Raw genomic sequence first — 22,829 nt, 5'->3', positions numbered from 1 at the left:
GGTCTCGACTGAAATGGTCAATTGTGATTATGAGATCAAAAGAAATGGCTGCATAGTCCCTCTGCTTAAATTTCCAACACATGCTTCCACCCCAGTCACTTCAAATTGCAACTGTCACTGTTTTGCTGGTGTTATATTCTGCATTTAAATTATACTGTACCTGCATCCATCTATATACTTGACCACTTGGCAGACCTTTTTAAGCACTGCATTTAAAAGGCTTCCACTATTCTTTCAGTAATGTCTTGGTTCTGAACCTCTGTTGGGCTGCTCTGCCCCCGTACGTACCCCTCTGCCCCTGTACGTACCCCTCTGCTTCTACCACACTGCACTACTGTCCCTCTGCCTGACACTCTTGTTTTATAACACACCATGCTGTCATGATCTTCCTTCCCCCGCTTTTCCTCTCGCACACAGGGCTCCGTGCACTGCCACGTCCACACTGCCGCAATCATTCTGCACACCCCAGACCCCTCCTCTTCGACATGGTCAAACCCCTCTGCAACAGCGTCAAACCCCACTACGACGTCGTGAAACCCATCTGCGACATCATCAAAGCTCCCTCCGAAGCCGCGACGCTGCCCAGGCTGAGCTGTGCGGACCTGCCGCCCAGGAACTCTGGCCCACATGGGGCGGTCAGTCCACAGCTCTGCAGGCTGGAGCAGCACCAGCGGAAACTGCTGGAGCTTCAGCAGCGTAGGGAGCAACCGACCAGGCCTAGCCAGGAGCACAAGGAGGCAGGGGAGGAGGAGGTGCTACAGGACGGCCAGAAAGAAGGGGACGAGAAGAACGATAAAGAGGAGGTGAATGGGCAGGAGGACAAGGAGACGAGGGCGGAAGAGCAGGAGGTGAGGCAAAGGGAGGAGTTGGCGGAGCAGAGGAGGGATCTCCAGCTGCAGCTGCAGCTCCAACAGGAGGAGCTGCAGCAGAGGCAGCAGATAATGCAGTGGCAGCAGGAGCTCGAACAGCAGCAGCAGCCTCATGATGTTGACCAGACGACAGTGCTGCTGTCTCCCTCTTCTGGCCTCTGTACCATCTACGAAGCCTTTGAGAACAGTGATGAAGACGAGGCAGAGGAGAAGGTGCCAGTAAAGGTGTTAAAGGCAGAGCTTAAAGAGCAGAAGGAGTCCACCGAAGAACCATCGAACACAGACCTCGGCAGCGACCGAGAGAGAGTGGTGTCTGACGACAACGGCCGAGACTCTTCTACGTCCTCCCAGAGCTCTCCTGTCCCAGACTCCCCCCGGAGACACGCCGATCCCCACATCCTCAGCCCCCTTCAGGATGAAAGTCTCTACGTTCCTCCTCTTCAGTCCCCGGAGCGGCCCCTGCCCCTGGACCTGGACTGGAGTAAGAAAGTTGACATCGTTCAGCAGCTCATAAACCAGACACTCCTGCTGACCGGAGACGGCTGCTCCTCCCTCCTGCTCCTGCCGGGAGGTGCGGGTGGCACTCTGAGCCCCCTGGAGAGCAGCCTGTGGCCCAGCCTGCTGCCCCCGCTCACGCCTCCCTCTGCCACAGTAACCTCCGTCAGTAGTTTCTCCCCGGAGGCGCTCGGGAGTTCTCCACAGGGAGAGTGGACAGTGGTGGAGCTGGAGACTCATCACTGAGGCGCTATGTCAAAAGAGAAACCTGATCACTCCACACACACACACACACACACACACACCACAGACAGAATTAGCATTGGAAGCACATGAATTCAGGAACATTGAAACTGTTTATATAGTATATACCATGTATGTGGTACAGCTAATATGCACCCTTGAGTTAATAGATACCGCTAATGGTTTGATACGTACAGGAAAGCACAATAACCTCTAAAGGATACTGTGCAAAGCAGACACCCATGTTGATGGGTGTTGTTGAGATTGTTGACACTTGATGGAGCTTGACTAGCAACTGTTTTTTTTGTATGCATGCAAACCTAACGGGATGCCAGAAAATGGTGTCGCGCATAATTGATGATAGATGCATCACAATACCACATTTGTCTCCGACTTAACTCTTACCTCATCAATGCTGGCCCAAAAGTACTGCAATCACATATACATATATACTGAAGCTACGCTAGCCTTTCATGCAGATCTACTGACTTGCTGATAAAAATGCTTGCCTTTCTCATGTCAAATCAAGGTGCCACACACACACACCCACCAAGTGCCAAATGGGTACTAAAGTTGAAATGATTTAATTGATGGCCTTGTGGTTCCATTACTTATTTTTCTTAGCTGTTGTCCCTTTAACTGTAGCCAAAATGGCACACTCAATTAAGAATATTTCTAAGTGAGCTGAAGTATTAGTATTTAAAATGTACACTGGAGTTCGAGTCTTGAGTCTGCTGAAGGTCTAAACCCTGCTTCCCAGGTGAATATGCACTTGGTAAATATGTTGAAGGCTATTTACTAATGTTACCGTTGCTAGTTTTATCACTGGGTATAATTAAGACATTTGACTGAGGTCAAAGAAAGTACAAGATTGATCGAAGAACAAATCCACATTCTTTTTTTTTTCCTTTTTTTTAGTATAGATTTAGATTTAACACTGGACTCACTGTGTTGCAGGAATGGTTATTATTCATCATAAGATCATGATGAATGAACTTTGCCTTGGGACAAGCATGATGATATTTTTTTACTTCCTCCTCATATTAGCTATGAATTAAATAATAGGCCCACATTCTATTATAACGCCTTATCTTGTAAGAAGTGCAGATTTAAATTAACGTGTGTTTATCAGTTCAATTGGGTTAAGGTTTAAGTGTTCACAAAGCTACATTTACAAAGTTGCAGAGATAAATTGGCAACATCTTAATGGGTCCGAATTAGATTGCGAGGTAGACCTTATCTTACAAGTGGTGCTGATAAAATTAATGTTGTACAGTTTTGAGTTAAATTTCTTTCCACAAAGATCATATTACCACAAAGCGTTCACAGCTAAATTATCAACATTTTCTTGCTCATCTGGCTATCAAGTTACAATTCAGGCATTTGGCAGACGCTATTTATCCAGAGCAACACAAGGTAATACATAAAACACGGTAATGCATAAAAATAATCATCTAGAATCTAAAATAAACTAAGAACCTAACATCCGTCTAACAGTAGAATAACTGTACAATGAAACTATAGGTATACACTATAGCATGCTATGTCTACATAATATGCTATCTAAATTACATATTTTAGCCTCTGCATATGCCTGCAAGGTAGTCGGAGGCTAGGGCAAGGGCTGAACTTGAATCTAATCTGACTTCACACATCAAGTATGGTGCTGGTTTGAGTATTGTTTTTATATGATGTCATATCTGTAGAGAATTGAGTTCCGAGGATGACATTAACCAAGATGTTTTCCAGGAAAAGTGTCCACTGAAGACTTTTAGTAGATTGTTATTTACTCTGGGTTGAACCGTTACTGCTGTGAGGGGTTTGGTGTATGGATAGTTGTAAAAGGGAGAAGACATTAAAAGGGAACATATTAGATGGGGAGGTGTTACCTTTTGAAGAATGATTATTGTCGTTAAAACTGTGATGAAAAATGGGTATAGGAGCTTAATAACTACTGTTTGTCACTGTCCCTTATGTGCACATGTATCAGATTACTGTCATTTTTAAATGTTCCATATCAGACTACTGTCATTTTTAAATGTTCCATTAGTTGATGTCGATGCTCTTACGAGGCGGGATCACTTCCAGAGCTAAATTGGATTTGCTGTGCAGTGACTCGATCCGTTTCATGACACCCACGTAATGTCATACCCTGGAAATGTGAAATTGGTATTTCGCTAAGCTCATTGTCTATTTGAATAGTTTTAGTTGTGTGCAGTCAGTCCTCTGAATTGATGTATTTAGTTAATTGAAATCATAGTTGAAAAGGAGCCACGTATGAAACTGAAATGAAGTCCTCGTCCAGCAGGCAGCACCACAATCTAATTGACCTTTGAGAATATATGACCCTTTCTCCTACTGAATCTACAGTAGCATATACCCCAAATGCTTTTTAGAACCACTTAAGGCAGTGGTTTTCAACCTTTTTCATATCGAGTCCCATTATTTATTTGGCATTAGAGCCACGGACCACCATTTGATGAAGTGTCCATTTGGTTACCATTTAGCTGGGGACCACCTGGAACCTCCTCAATGACCACTGGTTGAGAACCACTGTTTTAAGGGCTTGTAGTGTCCTTTGGTAGGCATTTACCAATGTATTTGGTACATTCCAGTTGTCAGGGTCTGCAGCTTGCGCTCCCTGCTGGGCACATAATGCACAACATATCTTGAGCTGGACTTTTTTTTAATTGTCGTTTTTATTATGTCTATGTAGTATTACTGTTTTGCAAATGTGTATTGTGTACATTATCATTTTGAAGAGGAAGACTGCTGAAAACCTGATCACTGTAATGAAGGGAAACCTCCACTAGAATTTATTTTGTACTTCAGAAAGATGTATGTTGGATGTCTTAAGAAGTCATTTATACGATTTTATAAACGGTGAATGAAATGAAGGATATTTGTTGCAAATGGCTTGTTTAATTTAAAATGCTAAGGATTTCATACTGTTTGGCCACTTAATGGGGGGGGGGAATGTGTGATGCAGCCTATTTAGTCTGCCTTTCTGGAGCTTCTTTTAGTGATAGATTAGAGTCGGGGTCCTCCAGCCTGGAGGGTCTAGAGAGTGAACATCAGGTAAATGTGCCCATGCCAAAGAACATGGCAATTAACTTGATGGGAAGAGTTGAGCGGTTATATGGGTAAACTATTCTTACAGATCAGATAGTTTTATTTATATTTCTTTTTTGTTATTTTAGTTGTGTTTTGGCTTTTATTTGATAGGTAAGTGGAGAATGGCAGGAAAGGGAGAGAGTAGGGGAGTGATATGCAGCAAATGGTCCGGCTGACTGTTATTTGAGCCCATGTGGTACATGCCCTAACCATTGGGCTATCGCATCGCCAGCTTAAGTTTGGTATTTTCAGTTGGCATCCCATTACATAATTTTGAAAATGACAAAATAAACCTATAGTTGTGTGTAATTTATTGAAAATGAAAGAGGCCTGTGTGTACTAATTTAATTGACTGTGGATATACATACAGTATTTGTCAAAACAAATGTGGGAATTCCTCTTTATGGGGCTTGGAATCATGGCAGCTTGTTTAAATATGTTCCACTTCTCTTAAATAGCAGAGATTTGTCACTGGTGTGTAATAATTTCAATGCATTATTTGAGAATAAAATATTTTTTTCATAACCAGTGTCTTTTTTTATTTTTATTATCCAATTTTTGTACAAATTTGGAATTGTACAAACAATATTATGAAAAAGGCCACAAACACGTCGACAGAAGGCACAGCAAACCTGGAACATTGGCACACCAAAATGTAAAACATTCACATTTACAAGGTAATTATTTAAAAGGTTAACAGTCCAAACAAGTCTTGGTACATCTTTACAAATGTAGAAATTGTATAAAACAAAAATAACAATATGAATAATATGAGCAAAGCAACAAATTGGAGTACCACAAACATATGACCTAAAAGGCACATAGAACCTGGAACATTGGCACTCCAAATTTAAAACCTTCATTTCCATGGAAATTATTTAAAAGGTAAACAGTGTAAACAAGTCCTGATACATTATATCCCAAGTAGTGCAATTATACACAACCATTGCCTGTGAAGTCATGGTCATATGACTCTGGACCATTCCTCCATGTCTTTATATTTGTAAACTATATTATATATAGTGAACTAGATGCACATGTCACACATATGGCTTAATGTGTGAGGCCCAGAAACGGTCCAAACCGTTTTAGTACACCTGCTGTGTACTTGGCCTTGAAGATAATGCTCTGCACGGTTCACTGTTGCTGACACAGGCACACAATTCTCAATTTCCAGCATGCAGTTTGGAATCCGGGAGAACACACAGACTCCATTCTCCCTCACACACAGCTACATTGTAAAATCCTCAGTGTTAGTCCATTTGGTTGCATTAGTCAACTCTTGTATTAACACTCAGGGTTTTACAGCCACACACACACACACTTCCACATACACAGATGGTTAAGTCATTTCAGTCAGTTCAGTTTGGAGGATGGTGCAGCTGTTTTTCGCTGGCGTCTCCTCGAACAGCATGGCCAGCAGGCAGTTCGTAGCATGGTGGGTTGACGGCTCCTCCTCGCTGTCCAAACTCAACAACTTGTGGTATCTGCCTTGCGGAACCTCACATAAGATCCTGGAACACAATCGGATATGTTCGTTACTGCTGTGCATTAACAACTTGCCTATTCTGCAGCGAACATTCGATGAGAACAGCCGACTCACTATGCATTGTAAGCTTGTAAATTGGCTATTTTGAGAGAGTGTGCATTGTTTGTACATTTAGACTATCACAGTTTGCTATCAGGCTCAGGAAGATACACGGAATAGTGTTGACAGACACTGGCCCACACATTCATGCATACACATTCTAGTCATTATTTAGTTGCTGTTGGAAATGGGAAGTCATGGGTGAGAATGGATCCGGAACCGGAGTCAAGTTGCTGGATCCAACATCAAGGAACCAGAATCGGTTCCATCACATTTTGAACCGTTTCTCGAACCGTTTTGTTTTATCACACTGTCAGAGCTGGTATGTGAAATTGTGAACTTCACGTCTGCTATGCAATTATAATACTGGTGGTTCTCAAACTTCTTTTTATTTCAAGGACCACCATATAACTCTGAGAGTATACAAACAGATGTCTGGCTGTCAGTCATGTGTTCGAATTGTTTGTTGAAGAGCAGGGTGAGTTGGAGAAGAGGACGGTTGAAGAGGAGCTCACCTTGTTATAAATGTTTCTTCCCTCTATTTGTTTGACTGTCAACTATTTCTGTGTGACTGTTCCTGTCTGTACAGAACTTTTGATTCAACTCCATTTGTACACTCTCATAATTACAGACCTGTAAGGGAACCCCCTATAGGAATTGGACCGTTAAGAGGAAACCGTAAAAACCCTAAAGGACTCCAAACCTAGTCATGGGTGAAAACGACCCATTATTTCCAGTACAGTATATTTCAAAGGGTGATATGGAGGGATGAAAATACAGCCGAATCGAACGTACCAGTCATCTATTGTCTCTGTCTCTCGGTCAGGGTGTGTCTGTATCCACTGACCAATGGTCCACTTTCTCACCACGCCACCCATGGCAACGATTTCCTCTTCACCATTTTCACAATTGATCTGTGTCTGGAACTCAGGAGTGTCCTCATAACACAGGAAGAAACTGAAAAGGCAAACATACACATACTGAGTACAACTGTTATTGTACAATACTACAAAAACATACCTAATTATTTTATTGCTATTATTTCGTTTTGTTTTTTTCTTGTCGAGGGGACGAACCGATAATTTTACTCTCTTGGACTTTCAGAATGGGACGACAATAATTGCACTCACTATTCTGGGTCACTGACTGTATCTGTGTCTTCCTCCATTGGTTCTCCGTGGTGATCTGGGTCCGTCTGCAGCAGCAGGTCGTCTCTGGGCCTCTCCACGTTCCAGCGCATGCGCGTGTACATCCCGGTGTCAGCCAGAGCATCGTAGGGCACCGGCCCGCAGTAACGGAACATGGTCACCAGTACTCTGTCTATCTGACACTGGCCAATGTAGAAGTGAGACAGGCTGAAGGAGAGGAGAGAGACTGTTAGTTAGACTGTTTTATGATACAATCTACACTGGTTTTAACCACTTTGGCCTTTATTTTAAGGTCATATGACGATGTCACGCATGAATAGGGAAATAGCCAATCTACAAGCTCACAGTGCATCACACCAAGTTGTGAGCTTGTAGATCGAAAGGTTGAAAAGTGATAAATTCTGCTACTTGAATAGACATTACTTAACCACTCGAACACTAGCATCCCTATTCTTCTGGGCAAGTCATAAATGCAGTTGCCAACCTAAAAACTCAAAACATGTTGCTTGTAGATAAGCTATTTTCAGTTAAAACGTTTTGGGGGAAAAAAGGATAGTTCCCTGGGTGACTGCGGTAAAGGATAGTTCCCTGGGTGACTGCGGTCAATGAACAACCGCTATGTCATGTTTTCTCTTTCTAAAGTGGTTGAATAGTAAGAGAATGAAAGCGGCTTCACTTTGAACATTTTCACTTTTGTTTTATTCCCCATTTTTACTTTGCAGCACTTGAATATTTTAGAATACATAGCCTGTGTATTAAGTAAAAAAATATATTTGATCTTATACATTAATCTCTACAGCATAAAACGTTGGTTATTCAACATTCCTGAACTGAAAACAAACTCTCTAAGTGAAATATCACCTATCAGGTTTGGTCTGATCCAGAGATAGGATGTCGTTGGAGGCATAGTACAGCACCAGCTGCTCCAACCGCATACACAGCTGTTGGGAGAAGTCTAGCAGCTATGTGCGTAACACACACACACACACACACACAGTGACAGTAATTTGGTCAGTTAAATCCGGGTATTTCGAGACAACTGAGTATAAACATAAAAATCATCATAGTTTAGTTTAGATGAAGTGCCGAGTCGGTAGAGCCTTTGACGTCTGACAGCGGGCGGTTTGTCTATGGGAGCCGGCTAGTTGAAAAGTAGGCGGGGGGACGATGTTGGAAAAGAATGGGTGAGGTTCTGGTTCGATATCGGCACCTCCAACTCAGTGTATGATAAGACATGCAGTAGGCTGCAGTAGTGGGAGCTGAGAATTGTGTGTTAATGATGTGGCACTCCACCTGAGCAATCCATCTCCCTGGTCTAGATGCCCTCGTTCAGTTGATAGCGACAATAAGCTATCAAGTTTAGTCAGTTACTTAAAATAAAGAGTATTTTTCAATAACTGGATTAAGACCAAAAAGACTCAAACTGTGCAGTTATCTAAAAACAAACAATGAGTGATATTTCCTTAGGAGGTCAACTGCATCGGATGTAAGAGTGCGTCCTGGTCCACACACACCACCTGTGGTGAGAACACTTACTCTTGAGCAGATGTTGGTGGGTGGAGGGGTATCCAGTGGCATGCGGCTCCGAGCCGTGGATTCCAGGTATCTGAAGTAATGCTGAGAAGTGTGCAGGAGGTTTCGCACCTTATCAGCAAAGGCCTCCTTCTCGGAATGGTCCTGGCTGCACAGAACACTGACAAACAAAAATGTTTATTTATTTATTTTATTTTATTTATTTATTTAATCCTGAAGCAATCCTGACAGCATCGATGTAAAAGTTCAACAAAATTGTTGAAATAGTGACCATGGGAAATACAACCATACAAATTAACCATCAGTTAAAACAGTTATAGACAGGTAATGGACGGTTATTAGGTACATTTCTAAATCGTATGAGTATATTCAGTTTCGGTCACGTTGCAAGAGATTCCAATTGAATTGAAAATGGTGGGCCCTATTGGTGGGCCCTATTGTAAACAAGTGTAATGCTTTATTTATGGTGTCATCCACTCACAGTTAACAGTGTTTTGTATTGAGTTGTACTTGAAATGTACTGTAACTGTACTGTAAATCAATCAATCAATCAATCCATGAGTCAGTGTTGCAAGAAATACTATGTGGTTAATACAGTGGTGAGTGTTGTAGTTTATATCACCATCATCAATAATAATAAACCTCAGATCAACTCTGACCTACAGAATTGAGAAATTAGTTGATCCAATGTATCTATGGTGGAGGGATGTGTCGTTAACAGTGTACCCACTACAGTGACTGAATCGTTAGACTCTATATGTTTATTAGGGTTAGATTATAATACGGTAAGATAATAATAGCTGTAGCATTATGTAGTACTGTAATACCTCCTACCCTTCCAGATCTACTACAGAGTCATATATATAATCTTCTAATCTTTAGCCAGGAATCAGTTAACACCACAATATCAGGTTCCACCTGCATAATACATATATTCAGATATATTCAGATCTAGTGTTTGTGGCTGAAGTAACCTTCTAATATTCAGATGAAGGAGTTCCAATCCATTCCTTGATTTTAGCTAAGGGTTTTGACGTGGGTACAAACTCAGTCAGGAGGCATGGACACAGTGGTACAGAGGGGGGTTGATATGAAATCTGATGACAGTACAGAGCGCTCGGGATATTTAATATGAATTCAGTCTGCGAGTGATCCTATTATTGGGAATGCTAGAGGCTATACTATAGAGGCTATTAAATTATTCACTCAGAAATCAACCATAGTTACAACATTGGTATAATTAATTAGTTCTTCATTCACTACCTGAGGCTGTTACCAAGGCTGTTACCAAGGTCACTCTGCAACTCATCAGCTATACCAATCAGGAAACGGAGATGCAGTTCAAGGTGTAGAAGTTTGCTATCCATCAGACTGATGTCTTGGCATGAGGACGCGACGTCACAGATCGAGCCGCACCCTGTCTCTTCACCACACGGTGGCAGCCATTCGTCGCAGGAAAACTCCTTACGATTTTCCTCGAAATCTAAAAAGGGATTTTAGTTGTCTAACTTAGAAATAAGGTTACACAAACAATATAGCATGGAACATTATTTAAATAGATTACATGAAAATGCGAGTATAAGTCGATTAAACCTTTGAAGTAGCAGTCCCAGTCCCAGATCTCCCCGCCGTCCTGGGACTGGCCTTCTGATGAAGCCTCTGCTAGAAGGGGTGCGTCTGGGGTCAACAACTGGGCCTCAGGTGGCACTTCTCTCTCTTCCATGTTTACTGTACCAGGTGAATAAATCGAGCAGACCATGTAGGCTAGCTATATTATAGCCAGACCGCACCAATGCAACTCCTTGCAAAAAACAACAACTTTTGACGCCAGATTCCACCAATGCAACCCATTGCAACTGGGCATAAATGGTTGCAAGCAACTCGCAAGTATTTTCATGTTGCAAGGAGTTGCATTGGTGTGATCTGGCCTAGCGTTTAGCTCTGAGTCTGACCCCTCTCTATACTAGGAGGGGGTAACTAAGTTATGCTAGGAGCCAGGAGGACATCTAGATAAGTTGACGGTAAAGTCATGTTTAGCGTTGTTTATGTTTAGTTGTCTGTAGGCTACATTAAAGTTTAACAGAGAGACGAGATGAGATGAGATGTGCATGTGAATTGATCCCCATTCATTTGACAAACCTCTTTAAAATGGAGTTTAGAGCCAATTATCCAAAGATACTCACTTTCGTCGTAGAAAGTCAAGCCTCTTGGTCGGTGATGATGATGCTGGGGCCAAGTGATGCGCGCACACTACAGGTGTTGCGTGGAATTCAGTTCCCCTCGGATTTGTGTTCCCACCTAGGCTAGCCAGATACGGAAATCCCTCCTAGTCCGACTCCCCGTCTTTTCCCTTGATGGCAAAATGGTTAAATTCCATGCCATAATAATGCTGCCTAAACGTAAGGGAGTACATTTTGACTGGGGAACACATTTCAACCTTAATACTCTATGATTTCAACACATGTGTTTATGTAAACACGACCCAAACATGACCCCGCCGGGCACGCCCCCTGTAAACTTCAACTAGGCCTACTTCAAACTATAGGCCTCCAAATTGTCTTACACTCTATTGGACCAATAGAATAGAGTGTAAAATAAGACAAGCCTTGTGTTTACAATTACACCCTCTTAGTAGACCTTGCATTGAGCTGTAGCCTACTTTCCTGTGCTTTTTTTCTGCAAACTGTTAATAAAGTATTCAATCAATCAATGAATCATTTAATCAAAGTTGGATCTTGAATCAGTGCCACCATAGAGGGTATGCGCATGCATATAGTGAATGGCAGATCGAGTGGCAAATCGAGTGGCAAAGTGAGTGACAAAGTGAATTTAATGTTGTTAGTAGTCATTTCATGCAATGAAATCGGACTTTCTGTTTTGATGTATGGACTGTCAAGGCCAGAAAGTATTTTTTGCCACTCAGTAGGCATTCCCGTATAACTTCCTGGTATGATGATGATGTCACCCGCATAGGCTACCATCTATTCTGGATAATTGCGACCGAAGGTCGCAGTTAACTATGAAACTTTGTGTTTTTTGTCACGACACCTAACCCATGCACAATCCTCATCACTCTCCCCGTCACTCACCAATATAAAATAGCTCAAACTAGTGCTGGTAGCCTATAGGTTAGCAGTGGTGTCCGATTAGAACTTAACCAGGATGCTTAACCGTGTGATAGAGCAGACCACTGTTATATATTATCCGACTATGCTTTTTCACGATGACTAGGCCAATCGTATCCAGATGGATCTGATGTCAGCAGTGCACTAGGTCAGCCCGGTCCGGTCCCGGACCAAATAAAAGGGATTGTCATACTAGACATGTCATATCTGTCATATAACCCAATGTGCAACGTAGTCGGATATCCCCATTTATGGAGATTAAATATCCGGTGAGCAACTCTCCCATATCCGATAATGTGAATGGAAGGCTTGAACAGTATGCGGTCGGCCCTTCAGGCCACCCGTCCCCAATACAAGCGTACCGACTCCCGAGGCTTGAACAGTATACGTCAGCCATTCAGGCCACCCCAAAGACCTGAAGATCAAATCACATGCCACCCCATTAAGGGCGTTCCCTGTCAATGGGTCAGCCACCCCATGCAGTTCCAGTTTGAGGTAACGCCCTCTCGACCAGGACCACCAAAGCCTGCGGGCTCTGGTGGCAAAGGTGGGTCCACAACTTCGGACCCGGGCGTCTACAACACGACGCCACAACTAGTCCAGACCCTGGCGTCTACAACACGACGCCACCACTCTGACCCTGGCGTCTACAACACAACATCACAACTCCTGACCCTGGCGTCTATAACAAGATGCCACAACTCCGGAGTTGTGACGGCCTAAAGTTAGTTGTGCAGCCGCACCCGGCAGCCGGTGAAAACTAGAGTTCTCAATAGGCCCGGAAATTAAGGCCCGGCCCTACCTGGGCCCTCATCAAACCCTGTATATTCAATACACTGCCCCCACTGCCACCCTAGATCTCCATATACAGTATGGAGCTGACCTGTTCTGACATTCCATATCTTGATCTGACCTCATCGCACCCTGTACACTCAAGATAATGCAATCTATTGTTGAACCTTTTCAAAACAGACCTATGCCTGTTATTGCACGCACGCATAAGCCATACATATTCAATTATCTAATTACATTGGTGTCACTATCATGTAATAGGGTTTCAATAAAGTGTAACATACTTGGCCAATACTTGCCATATAATTTTATATTCCACTACCTCCATCCATCCAGAATCCACTAAGATGCATTGTATAAACTTCTCAGCATCTATATAATGGGGTGTTGGTGAGTCCCATAGCCCCAGTTGGCTATACCACCTGTCGAGTACTTCTTAAAGTTTTGCCATTGCTGTGGTAATTGCTTGTATAATCAATACGTTTATTGTCACATACTGTAGTAAAACCACTGTTTATAAATGACATTACATCTCATTCTGGCCAATCACAATGTTCATTCATGTTTGTCTTCAATGTTTGTGTTTACTGTTAACACACTTTTGTCTTCAATGTTTGTGTTTACACAGACCCTCAAAGCTGGACATAGGGAGGGGCTAGCGCTCCTCAAAAATGAAAACATCACTGACAAGATACAAATTAAAAGGAGCAGAACAGATGTAATATCAGTCACTGGAGTGGATTCCTGGAGTGGACAGGATCTCGAGGCGAAGTCATGGCGGAGAGGGTATGCGGTTCGGTGAGCCAACTTCAGCCAAGGGTTGCTTCACTGCTTTTTGCAGATGATGTGGTAACTGATGGCACCATCGGTCCAAGACCTTCAGCTCTCACTGGACCGTTTCGCAGTTGAGTGTACGGCGACTGGAATGAGGATCAACATCTCCAAATCTGAGGCCATGGTTCTCAGCAGGAAACCGATGGATTGAGAAGTATCTCAAGGTCTTGTTCACAAGTGAGGGGAGGAAGGAGAAGGAGATCAGTTGGAGAATCGGAGCAGCACGGGGGGTATATTAGTCGCTGTACCGCACTCACTGTTGTGACGAAAAAAGAGCTGAGCCAGAAGGCAAAGCTCTCTGTCTACCGAGCAATCTTACTCCTACTCTCACCTATAGTCATGAAGTGTGGGTCATGACCGAAAGAATAAGGTTGCGAATACAAGCGGACAAAATGAGTTTTCTTCGTCGGGTGGCTGGCATCTCCCTTAGAGAGGGGGTGAGAAGTTCAGTCACGCGAGAGAGACTCGGAGTAGAATCGTTGCTTCTTCGCATGGAAAGGAGCTTTCTGATGGAGCTGTTGCCCCCGCGACCCGACTACGGATAAGTGGTTGAAGATGGATGGATGGATGGATGGATGGATGGATGGATGGATGGATGGATGGATGGATGGATGGATGGATGGATGGATGGATGGATGGAGTGGATTCATTTTATTGACTATATCTCTTACTGAGATATAACAAATATAACAGGCCTACATATATAATTCCATCAGCTATACAGTGAATCATACATACAAACATGAACATCAAAACAATTTTAAGAGAAAAACAAAATATAACTTCACAGAGGTGGTTAGAGGTTCAAGTATAAAGCTGAGAGGTGTTTAGTGTTTTAACAGTGTCCAACACCTGCTATAGGCCATTACAGATAACAAACAGGTTTTATGAATATCAGACGATGCTCATTCAATCATTTATGGCCAAATTTGTGACGGGCCACACACACTTTTTTGCCGATGCTGTCATCATCCCCTACTCTTTCACTTCAATGATTTATTCAATATTTATTCAATAGAATTGATCATGTAATATCATATCATAACCTATGTTGTTTTTCAACAGCTTAATTAATGAAGCATATCCCCCCAAATAGTTGTACACATTGTTACATTTTAACTACATTGTTACTACTAGGCTTACTACTATACATTGTTGTGAAAAATATGTGATTTTGTAATGATTGAAAAGTGCAAAAAAAAGAAACACTATTCCAAATTGAACACTTAATAAAATGCACATTAATGTATGAGCCCCCTGGATGCATCATGATTAAAGAAAGACACAACAGACACTTAACTGACGTAATCAACAGTTGGTTTATTAGACGCGGTCACGTGACATATTTAGGCGCGTACCCGCAGCCAGTCTACCAACCTACCAACGAACGAATGCGTCGAGAACGCGCTGCTTGTCTAGGAAAGTGTTGTCGGTCGGACGGTGTGTCTCCTCCCAGCAGCAGCAGCGTGATGATCTGTGACTGTCCATGAACGAAGAAGAACGGCATTATTTTTTATAAACCATTTCTATTTCTCTCTCTCTGTGTTTCGAAAAGTCAGTGCGATATATCCGGAAGAAGAAAAACAACATCAGACCGCTCTCTAGTCAGTCGGAAAAATGGGCTTGTGTTGGAGTGACAGGCGGCTTTGTGGCATGTGATACTGTGTGTGTGTGAGAGAGTGAAAGACATTTCGCGGATGTTACTACAAAGGAGAAGAAGACACTTTGTATCATCATACGTTTTGTGTGGATCATCAGCAGCAGCACTCTGTGCAGAGCTGAAGATGAGTCCTGGTGCTCTGTTTTTATTGTGCTCTTCTTGTTAGCTGTGGTGGAATAGCAGGCGACCCAGTCGAGCAGCCAGCCCAGAACAATGACTATTCGGAAACCAAATTGTTTTCTTGGATACTCTTCTTCTTATTTGACATTGCGTGGACAGTGATCTGCGTTTTTAATCCTGTTGGAAGTAAGTGTCACAAGTCCCAACTAAACGTTGTCCAGACAGACGTTGGTTGGGGAGGAGGTGGATCATCAACTCTTGATTTGGGCAGTGGCGCGTTCTGGGGCAAGCGATCCAACAATACGGATTATCATTCATACGTCCTGCCTGCCTTTTGTGTGACTGTGAATGGAATGTATTAAGTTCATAATATAGCACTTGGCGAAACGGGTTACTGTATTAGTTTACCCCCCTTTCCTCCCCACTTGTTCTGACATTATTTAGGTTAAATTATCAGGAAGTGTCGGACAATCCCTGATGTGCCGTTTAGCTGCTATCTGAAACTGTCCGTTACTGCAGAAGACACGAGCGCGCAACCGTCGACCCGGGGCCGGACGAACAACGAACGATGGCGAACGATGAAGTAAGTTCATTAAGTTGACCGTTTTGTTAATACTTTTTCACCCTCAGTGCCTGCTGCGTGTGTATGTGTGTGCTCCAAATGGCCATTTGTGAGAACGTCTGAGCTGCGTACACACAGTATATCCACTTAACTTAAAGACTAAAGCAGACTTAACGTGGGGTGGTGGGACAGTTTGTTTCTTGTTCTAGTTATTAATGAAGCATGTGACACTTGTGGCAGCAGGCAGGGCCCTCTGGGGGGTGGGGGTGGTGGTGGTGGTCATAGATATATGTGGAGGGGAGGGGAGGGGAGGGGGGGGGGTGCAGTTGTTGGGGTCACCTTGGTGCTTCTTTACCAGATTGGGGTGTGTGTGTTCTGTAATAAGAAAGTGTTGTTTTGAAGATGTTGGGAGTTAAAGCTAGGGCACACACAGGCACAATAGTGGTGGGTGTTTGTAACACACACACACACACACACACACACACACACACACACACACACACACACACACACACACACACACACACACACACACACACATATAAAGAGGGCATTACTAGTTCATGGAAGCATTAGCAAGTATGCTGTGTGCAGACTGCTTACATGGCGTTTTACAAGGGATGACTGTGTCATGACAACACTTGCGTTTGCCTGATGTGTCATGCAAGCGATAAGGCAGTGCATGTTTATCATCATGCCCCCCCAGCCTCCAGAATAAAATCATTAGAGACAGACCGACAATGGCAAAAAATGTCGAGGGAGAAGAGCCACTCTGAAATGACTTATGAGGAAGCAGCAGGGCCAGTGAACCAGGTTGACAGTAGTGCCACTGCTAGTGTATGTCAACTGTTACACAGTGAAGAGAAAAGTGTACAATGGGGAGGTATGATGAAGCATTTGGCAGTAGGACAGTCCACCTGTTCTCCAATTGTAGCATACAGTATACATGTTTTCCCATGCAATTGTTTTTTCTTTTATTGGCATTGCTTTATTATTTAGACAGTGTTGTAGAAAGACATGGAACCTATACTAAGGCAGAGAGAGAGGGGAGAAACGAGACATGCAGGGACAAAACAGCAGTTGGATTCTAACCCAGGTCCTCAAATCAGAACTCACAAAGAGCATTTGGCTAACTGCACTATGCACCCTTTCCCCATGCAAAACCCAGTGCAAATCAATCACACTTGTGTGAAGTGAGGGGTGCTCTTATGATCATACATCAACACATTCCGTGCTCAGTCAATCAAATCATCACATTTCGTGCTACAGACGCACAGATGCAAAAAGCTGTGCCCCTCAAACATTAGTTGGAACTGGAAGTATCACCATATCATTTTTGTAATGCTCCAAGAAGCATGCATTTGTTATCTCATTCTCCACAATTGCAATTAGCCGAGCAAAGAGCAAGTGGAAGAAGGTGAACATTTCTCACGTTAAAAATGAACCCATTAACATTGGCCAAGTGTAAGTGGCTTAAAGCCAGGTTGCCTACAATAATAATTGTCTGAAAATGTCATGCAGTAAGTATGAGGAAGTTGCTTTTCTGTGTTCCGCCTGGTTCTTGCCAGTCTAGTCTCCTGTATGCTTTCATTTGCCTATTGCACTGAAACAGAGGTCACTGACTTATACAGACTCGTGGGCTTAAAATCTTCTTTTAGGCTTGCTGTTTTACCCATAAACCAAGTATGAAAGTTATTCAACAGTTCTCTGTGCCAATTTTAAGTGTATGTTATATTTGTCACACTTGAGTTCAAGTCTGTTCAATGACTAGACTTTATTTTCACTCCTAGAAGTTTATGTCAGGAAGTCATAACCCCACCATGTGTTGGTTGTAAAAAAAAAAGAAGAAAAAAAAGAGGCAAAGTCTGTGCTCAATTATGCATCCTACTTAAATACACCATGTCTTCTGAATGCTTTTAAAAGCTTTGTACTTCTGGGTTGGTTCGCCACCTCAACTATGGCTAATTGTAGCTGTTGGTGCCTTGATGTTCCCCAGTCAGATAGCTTGGCTAGTTAACATAAATATGGAATGTCTTTACACACATACTAAAGAGGTTATTTCAATCTGTGATCGCTCACGAGCGCCTGCACATGACATAGCGCCCCACTAGCTAAAAATCACACTTGTGTGAAGTCAGGGGCCCCTCACTTCTTTAAACAAACATCGTACTCTGTTTGTTTAAAGTGGTCTAAACAAACATTAGAAAGTCCATAGACTTGACTGCCAGCCTGCCACATGATGTCACGTGGGGTGCTGTTTTCTTTACTTCATTAAAAGTCCATAGACTAGTTGAAAGCCAGACGTTGGAGAGGCTAGTGCCCCTCAGAAATCCACAGCACATCCCTCCCTGCAACTAGTGCATGACGGTAGGGTTGTGTCTTGAAAGTTTTCTTTACTCATTGCACCTTTGCAGGCAAATGATCATTGACTGGAGGTTGATTAAATCATATACCGGTATTATACAGTATATATTTGTGTCTGTGCATTCTAAACTGTGATTAGAAAGTGTTCTTCTATCTAGACACACACACACACACACACACACACACACACACACACACACACAGTATATTAGTATATTACCCGAAACGTGTTTCGTGGAATTCGTTCTTGAAAGTTAAGTAACAGAGACAGCCACTGGGAGAGGAGAACACAGCTTTGACATTTCATCTTTTCCATACTGGGGCTGTTTATGTTTTGCCCCGTACCAACCCTCAGCGGGCTCACACACTGTTATGTAGAATGGCCAAACAGACGAGGATGATGGGAGAAGAAAAGAAGGAGATGGAATGGAAGGAAGCCCCCCCACCCCCACCTCGATCAATGTCATTGTAAGAGCACTGAAGTGTGGAAAAGAAGGGGAAAGGGCACTCAGTCGCCACTAGTCTGAGAACACTGGAAACTATTATTCCCTTCTCTGTCACAAGATCTTACCATACTGGATTCTCAGGGTTTGACCGAAGAAGCACTTAAGTTAACTCTCCCTATTGTGAGTTATTATCCTATATAAAATTTGGAGTAAGGAAGGATGGGCCGGCAGACCGTCCCGCTGGTGACCTCTGACGTTCACGTCACCATGACTCAACCATAACCATATAAGGAGTTCCCAATAGAGCGACAAAGTCCTGTTGTTATCCCCTGGTCCCAAGGGGTTTGCGGAAGGTTTTCTCTATGGAGAATAACATGGGGTCATCTTAAAATCGTCTCGTATAAGAATTGTGGTCGAAACATAAACAAACTGTCCCTCCGATATTGTCGGGGAGGTGTGTCTGTATCGTTTACGACAGTCAGTCACTCATATTTGACACGGTATGTTTCTAGCGAAACTAATTCGGCAGCAGTAACATTAGCGATTTCTCGCAGTCAGTTGATCTTCATATATATTATTTGCCGACTGTCTTTTGTCATTGTTTCTTTGTCATACACCTTTGTGTGTGTTTATCACTGTACGACACACCAATGTCACACCATTGTTACTCATAATAGCTGTTCTACACATTACCTGTACTGCTGGTCCATATAGTTTCAGTTTGTGTTAACTTCACAAATATAATCTATCAAGTAGAGAATAGCCCACTGGGCCAGCGAAGATCCTGGTAGGTTTTGTCAAATGTAACTGATGTTGTACCATGATGTTATAACACAAAGTGAAGTCTTTGCTCTATGCTGCCTTTTTGTCTATTATATGGCGAGCTCAGCTTGGGTCCAGATTCACACCCCAAGTCAAGAATCCAGGCGAAGTACTTGAAGTATTGCTGGGGTGGGGGGGGGGCTTTAGCATTGATGGACATATTTGAAGAGATCCTACTGTATGTCCTACTTGATAAAGTCAACTGAGCGAAGTACTGTTTGTTTCAGGCTAAGCATTTCAGGTGACACATTTTGGAATGCAACAATGTTTGCATATGGTTTGTGTCAAGTATGTTTTGGATCCAGTGCATATTATAATAAATGTCATCCAAGACAAGTATATTATCCTCCTATATAGAGAACACGGCTAATTGGTAATGGTCCTACATTGCAGTGTAGGACGCAAAGCAAAGCAAAGCAAAGCAAAGTTACTATATTTACCCAGGGTATCTGGGCTAAGCTCAAGAACTTGTTTCCAGCCAGGCCCTGCTCATAGAACATTTCATGGTAGTGGTTCAATGCCTTGCTCAAGGGCACTTCAGCGGTGGTAATTTTAACGTGTCGGACCGCTGATTCGAACTGGCGACCTTCCGGTATCAAGACCGCTCCGCAATCCGTTCGGCCACCGCTGCCACATGCAATGGTCCTACATTGCGGCCTTGCAGTGTGTGGCTGTCTACCATTTCTCACATTTTCTCACGCATCAGATATGAGGGATAAGAGGTTTATCACACATCGTTTCTATACATCACATGCCTCTGATGGTGGATGGGAGGCAGGAGGCAGCAGACCACAGTGGCGCTCTGCAGCCTCTTCAGTCACAGCATGCCTTTTGTTCACCCCACAGGAAGACTGGATGCAAAACAACCCCAATAGGAATCTGAACAAAACTGCGTCACGCTTCCTCATTGAGGTCAAAGGGGAGACGAGCGAACAAGTGGGGAAAGCTGCAACACAAGTGTTTGTAATAACTTATCATCTTGTTGTTATGTAATAACACCATCATGTAAGGGAATTGCAGTGGTGTACTGTAAAGTAACTACGTAGATTTACTTAAGTACAATTTTGAGGTATTTCTTTTTTACCATTTCAAATTTTCAGTACTTTTACTTCTACTACATCTCGGATGCAAATATTATACTTTTACTCCACTACATTTATTTGAAAACCTTAGTTACTAGTTACTTTGTAGATTTTTATTATTTAACCAGACATTAACCACTCCAGCCCTATATACTGTACATTTCGGCCATTTGAAAACAGCTGATCTACAAGCTCACAGTCACTCACAATGTTCCGATGCGACACATTGTGAGCTTGTAGATTTGCTACTTTCAAAAGATTCTTATACAGATTTGAACACTTTAAATGGGACATTCTGCATAATGAGTACTTTTACTTTTGGTACTTCAAGTACATTTGGATGCCAATACTTTTGTACTTTTACTCAAGTACATTTTGAATTCCAGACTTTTTACTTGTAACTGAGTACTTCTATATTGCAGTATCGGTACTTTTACTTAAGTAAAAAATGTGAGTACTTTTCCCACCACTGTTTACAGGGAAGCTGAACTGCACAGCTGAGTCCCCCAAATCGCCACATACTGTAGTAGTTTCATGAAATGCATACACAGCGGCGCACACACGGGGGAATACATGGGGATACTTCCCATAAGCCGTTGTATGACGTAAGGAGACTGTTATGCACATATCTCATGCTTTTCTCAGCACTGCATTTTGGCCATGTCGACAGACAGAACCCAAGCTAATAAATTTCATTACAGAACATTGGAGTAACTGAAGTGAAATAACCAATGCACTCATTCGTATTCAATGTACAACATTGGTTTGCTCAAAAACCAAATAAAGTACAGTATGCTTTGGAAAAATGGTTGGCAATAAAATCCAGTGAGTTAGTAGTCAATAAGCTAAACATGCAAGGCCAACAATAGGCTACTCATCTCTAGGCCTGTCACATTTGCATAATCGTCTAATCTAGTCGTTTCCATGTACGATCTATGTAAAATAACGGAAATAGTTGATCAACAAGCTCAACACATACAACACGAAGCTCAACACTTACAACACGAAGTGACGTGCTGCAAGCTTATTGATCAACTATTTCTGACATTTTTACACAACTATGTAACGGCCCCTACTCCTCTCAAGAGGTACAGCAGCACAGTGGTGGACAAGGCCTGTTGGGGCCTGAGGGTGGAATAGAGGCTGGGGGATCTAAAGGCTGGCCATTATGCTGATGATGAGGCTCTCTGACAGTAGCAGCACAATAGGATCTATTGTCTGACACACTGGCAGTCCAGATCACATTCACTTCGCCTGTCTGTTCACTTCCCCATATCCTAGCTTGGGCAGACTCGAGGACCACACCCTCAACTATCCGACCCAACCAGCCAACCAACCAACCCCCACGCCCAGTGGTGTAAAGCCCAGGCCACGAGTGCTGCCTTGCGTGTGTGTAAAAAGAAGCGAGCTCATATTGTTTGCATATTTGTAAATGCGCTTTCAATGCTTGTTTGGATATCTGTCTGCGTACTGCAACGCTTCCATGGCTTCAAACGGGTTTTGTCTTTGTTTGAGTGGACATTCGACGCATATTTGTGTGGGACTTTTGACATTACAGTACTATATCTGATCTGATTTGTGGTGATTAACATACTCTTAGGCCTGTCACAATTATCATCCTAAATGCAATTATTTGAGATAATTGCAATTATTGTGTCATAATCGTATCACATTTTTTTGATTACGAGGCAAACAGAAAGGTATTCTATATTCATATGATCCAATGTTCAATGCCAAAAACACAATGAAATCGTTAATCGCAATTATTTGTGTGACCCTGGCAGTGCACCATCCCAGGGTCAGGGAACTCTGTAGGTTCTCTCCACTTGCCACTGGCAGAAATCCTATAATTCTCTTGTCCTCATAGTGACACGCCCCTGTCTTCCAAATATCATCAGCTCTCGATCCTTTCCCCCTACCCATCCCACTTCTTAAAATTAGATGATGCGAGCGCTGTGAGCTTGTAGATCTACTATTGTCAGGCTACCCAGGTTCGGTCAGCGATCTGTTATTATATTCCTAGAAGTCAGTT

At 42.8% G+C, this 22,829-nt stretch overlaps 3 protein-coding genes across 4 annotated transcripts in view; 2 read left to right on the top strand and 1 right to left on the bottom strand.

The window, feature by feature from the left end:
• prr36a (proline rich 36a) overlaps positions 1-5,246 on the top strand; it is a 39,458-nt gene extending 34,212 nt beyond the window's left edge. Inside the window, exon 7 of the mRNA XM_079498326.1 lies at positions 418-5,246. Coding sequence (XP_079354452.1) covers positions 418-1,610 — 1,193 coding nt within the window. The 3' untranslated portion in view covers positions 1,611-5,246. The remainder of the gene's footprint in view (positions 1-417) is intronic.
• Positions 5,247-5,378: 132 nt separating this feature from the next.
• cUnh19orf67 (chromosome Un C19orf67 homolog) lies at positions 5,379-11,314 on the bottom strand. Of its 2 annotated transcripts, none has more exons than XM_079500265.1 (8): positions 11,174-11,314; positions 10,584-10,718; positions 10,254-10,473; positions 8,994-9,150; positions 8,319-8,419; positions 7,440-7,664; positions 7,105-7,266; positions 5,379-6,235 (listed from the first exon to the last, which is right to left on the bottom strand). In XM_079500265.1, the coding sequence occupies exons 2-8, from the start codon at positions 10,711-10,713 to the stop codon at positions 6,064-6,066; spliced, it is 1,167 nt and encodes a 388-aa protein (XP_079356391.1). In that variant the 5' UTR covers positions 10,714-10,718; positions 11,174-11,314; the 3' UTR covers positions 5,379-6,063. The 2 variants fall into 2 exon arrangements, with proteins under 2 accessions (XP_079356391.1, XP_079356392.1); XM_079500266.1 differs by having other exon boundaries at positions 10,584-10,652; positions 11,174-11,264.
• Positions 11,315-15,145: 3,831 nt separating this feature from the next.
• Positions 15,146-22,829, top strand: part of pkn1a (protein kinase N1a) — a 65,390-nt gene continuing 57,706 nt past the window's right edge. Inside the window, exon 1 of the mRNA XM_079500206.1 lies at positions 15,146-16,104. Coding sequence (XP_079356332.1) covers positions 16,090-16,104 — 15 coding nt within the window. The 5' untranslated portion in view covers positions 15,146-16,089. The remainder of the gene's footprint in view (positions 16,105-22,829) is intronic.

This window comes from Electrona antarctica, assembly GCF_951216825.1.
Source record: "Electrona antarctica genome assembly, chromosome: 4".
NCBI classification, from domain to species: domain Eukaryota; kingdom Metazoa; phylum Chordata; class Actinopteri; order Myctophiformes; family Myctophidae; genus Electrona; species Electrona antarctica.
Note: the sequence above shows the minus strand (reverse complement) of the source record. Positions and strands in the feature narration are given on the sequence as shown.

What these genes read in the sequence shown, in the direction of transcription:
- cUnh19orf67 (XM_079500265.1), bottom strand. Translation starts at nt 10,713, where the DNA reads ATGGAAGAGAGAGAAGTGCCACCTGAGGCCCAGTTGTTGACCCCAGAC. An exon ending in AGCCTTGGTAACAGCCTCAG is followed by an intron (nt 9,151 to 10,253) that starts GTAGTGAATGAA and finishes TTTGTTTGTCAG; the next exon opens with TGTTCTGTGCAGCCAGGACC. An exon ending in CCACCAACATCTGCTCAAGA is followed by an intron (nt 8,420 to 8,993) that starts GTAAGTGTTCTC and finishes TTACGCACATAG; the next exon opens with CTGCTAGACTTCTCCCAACA.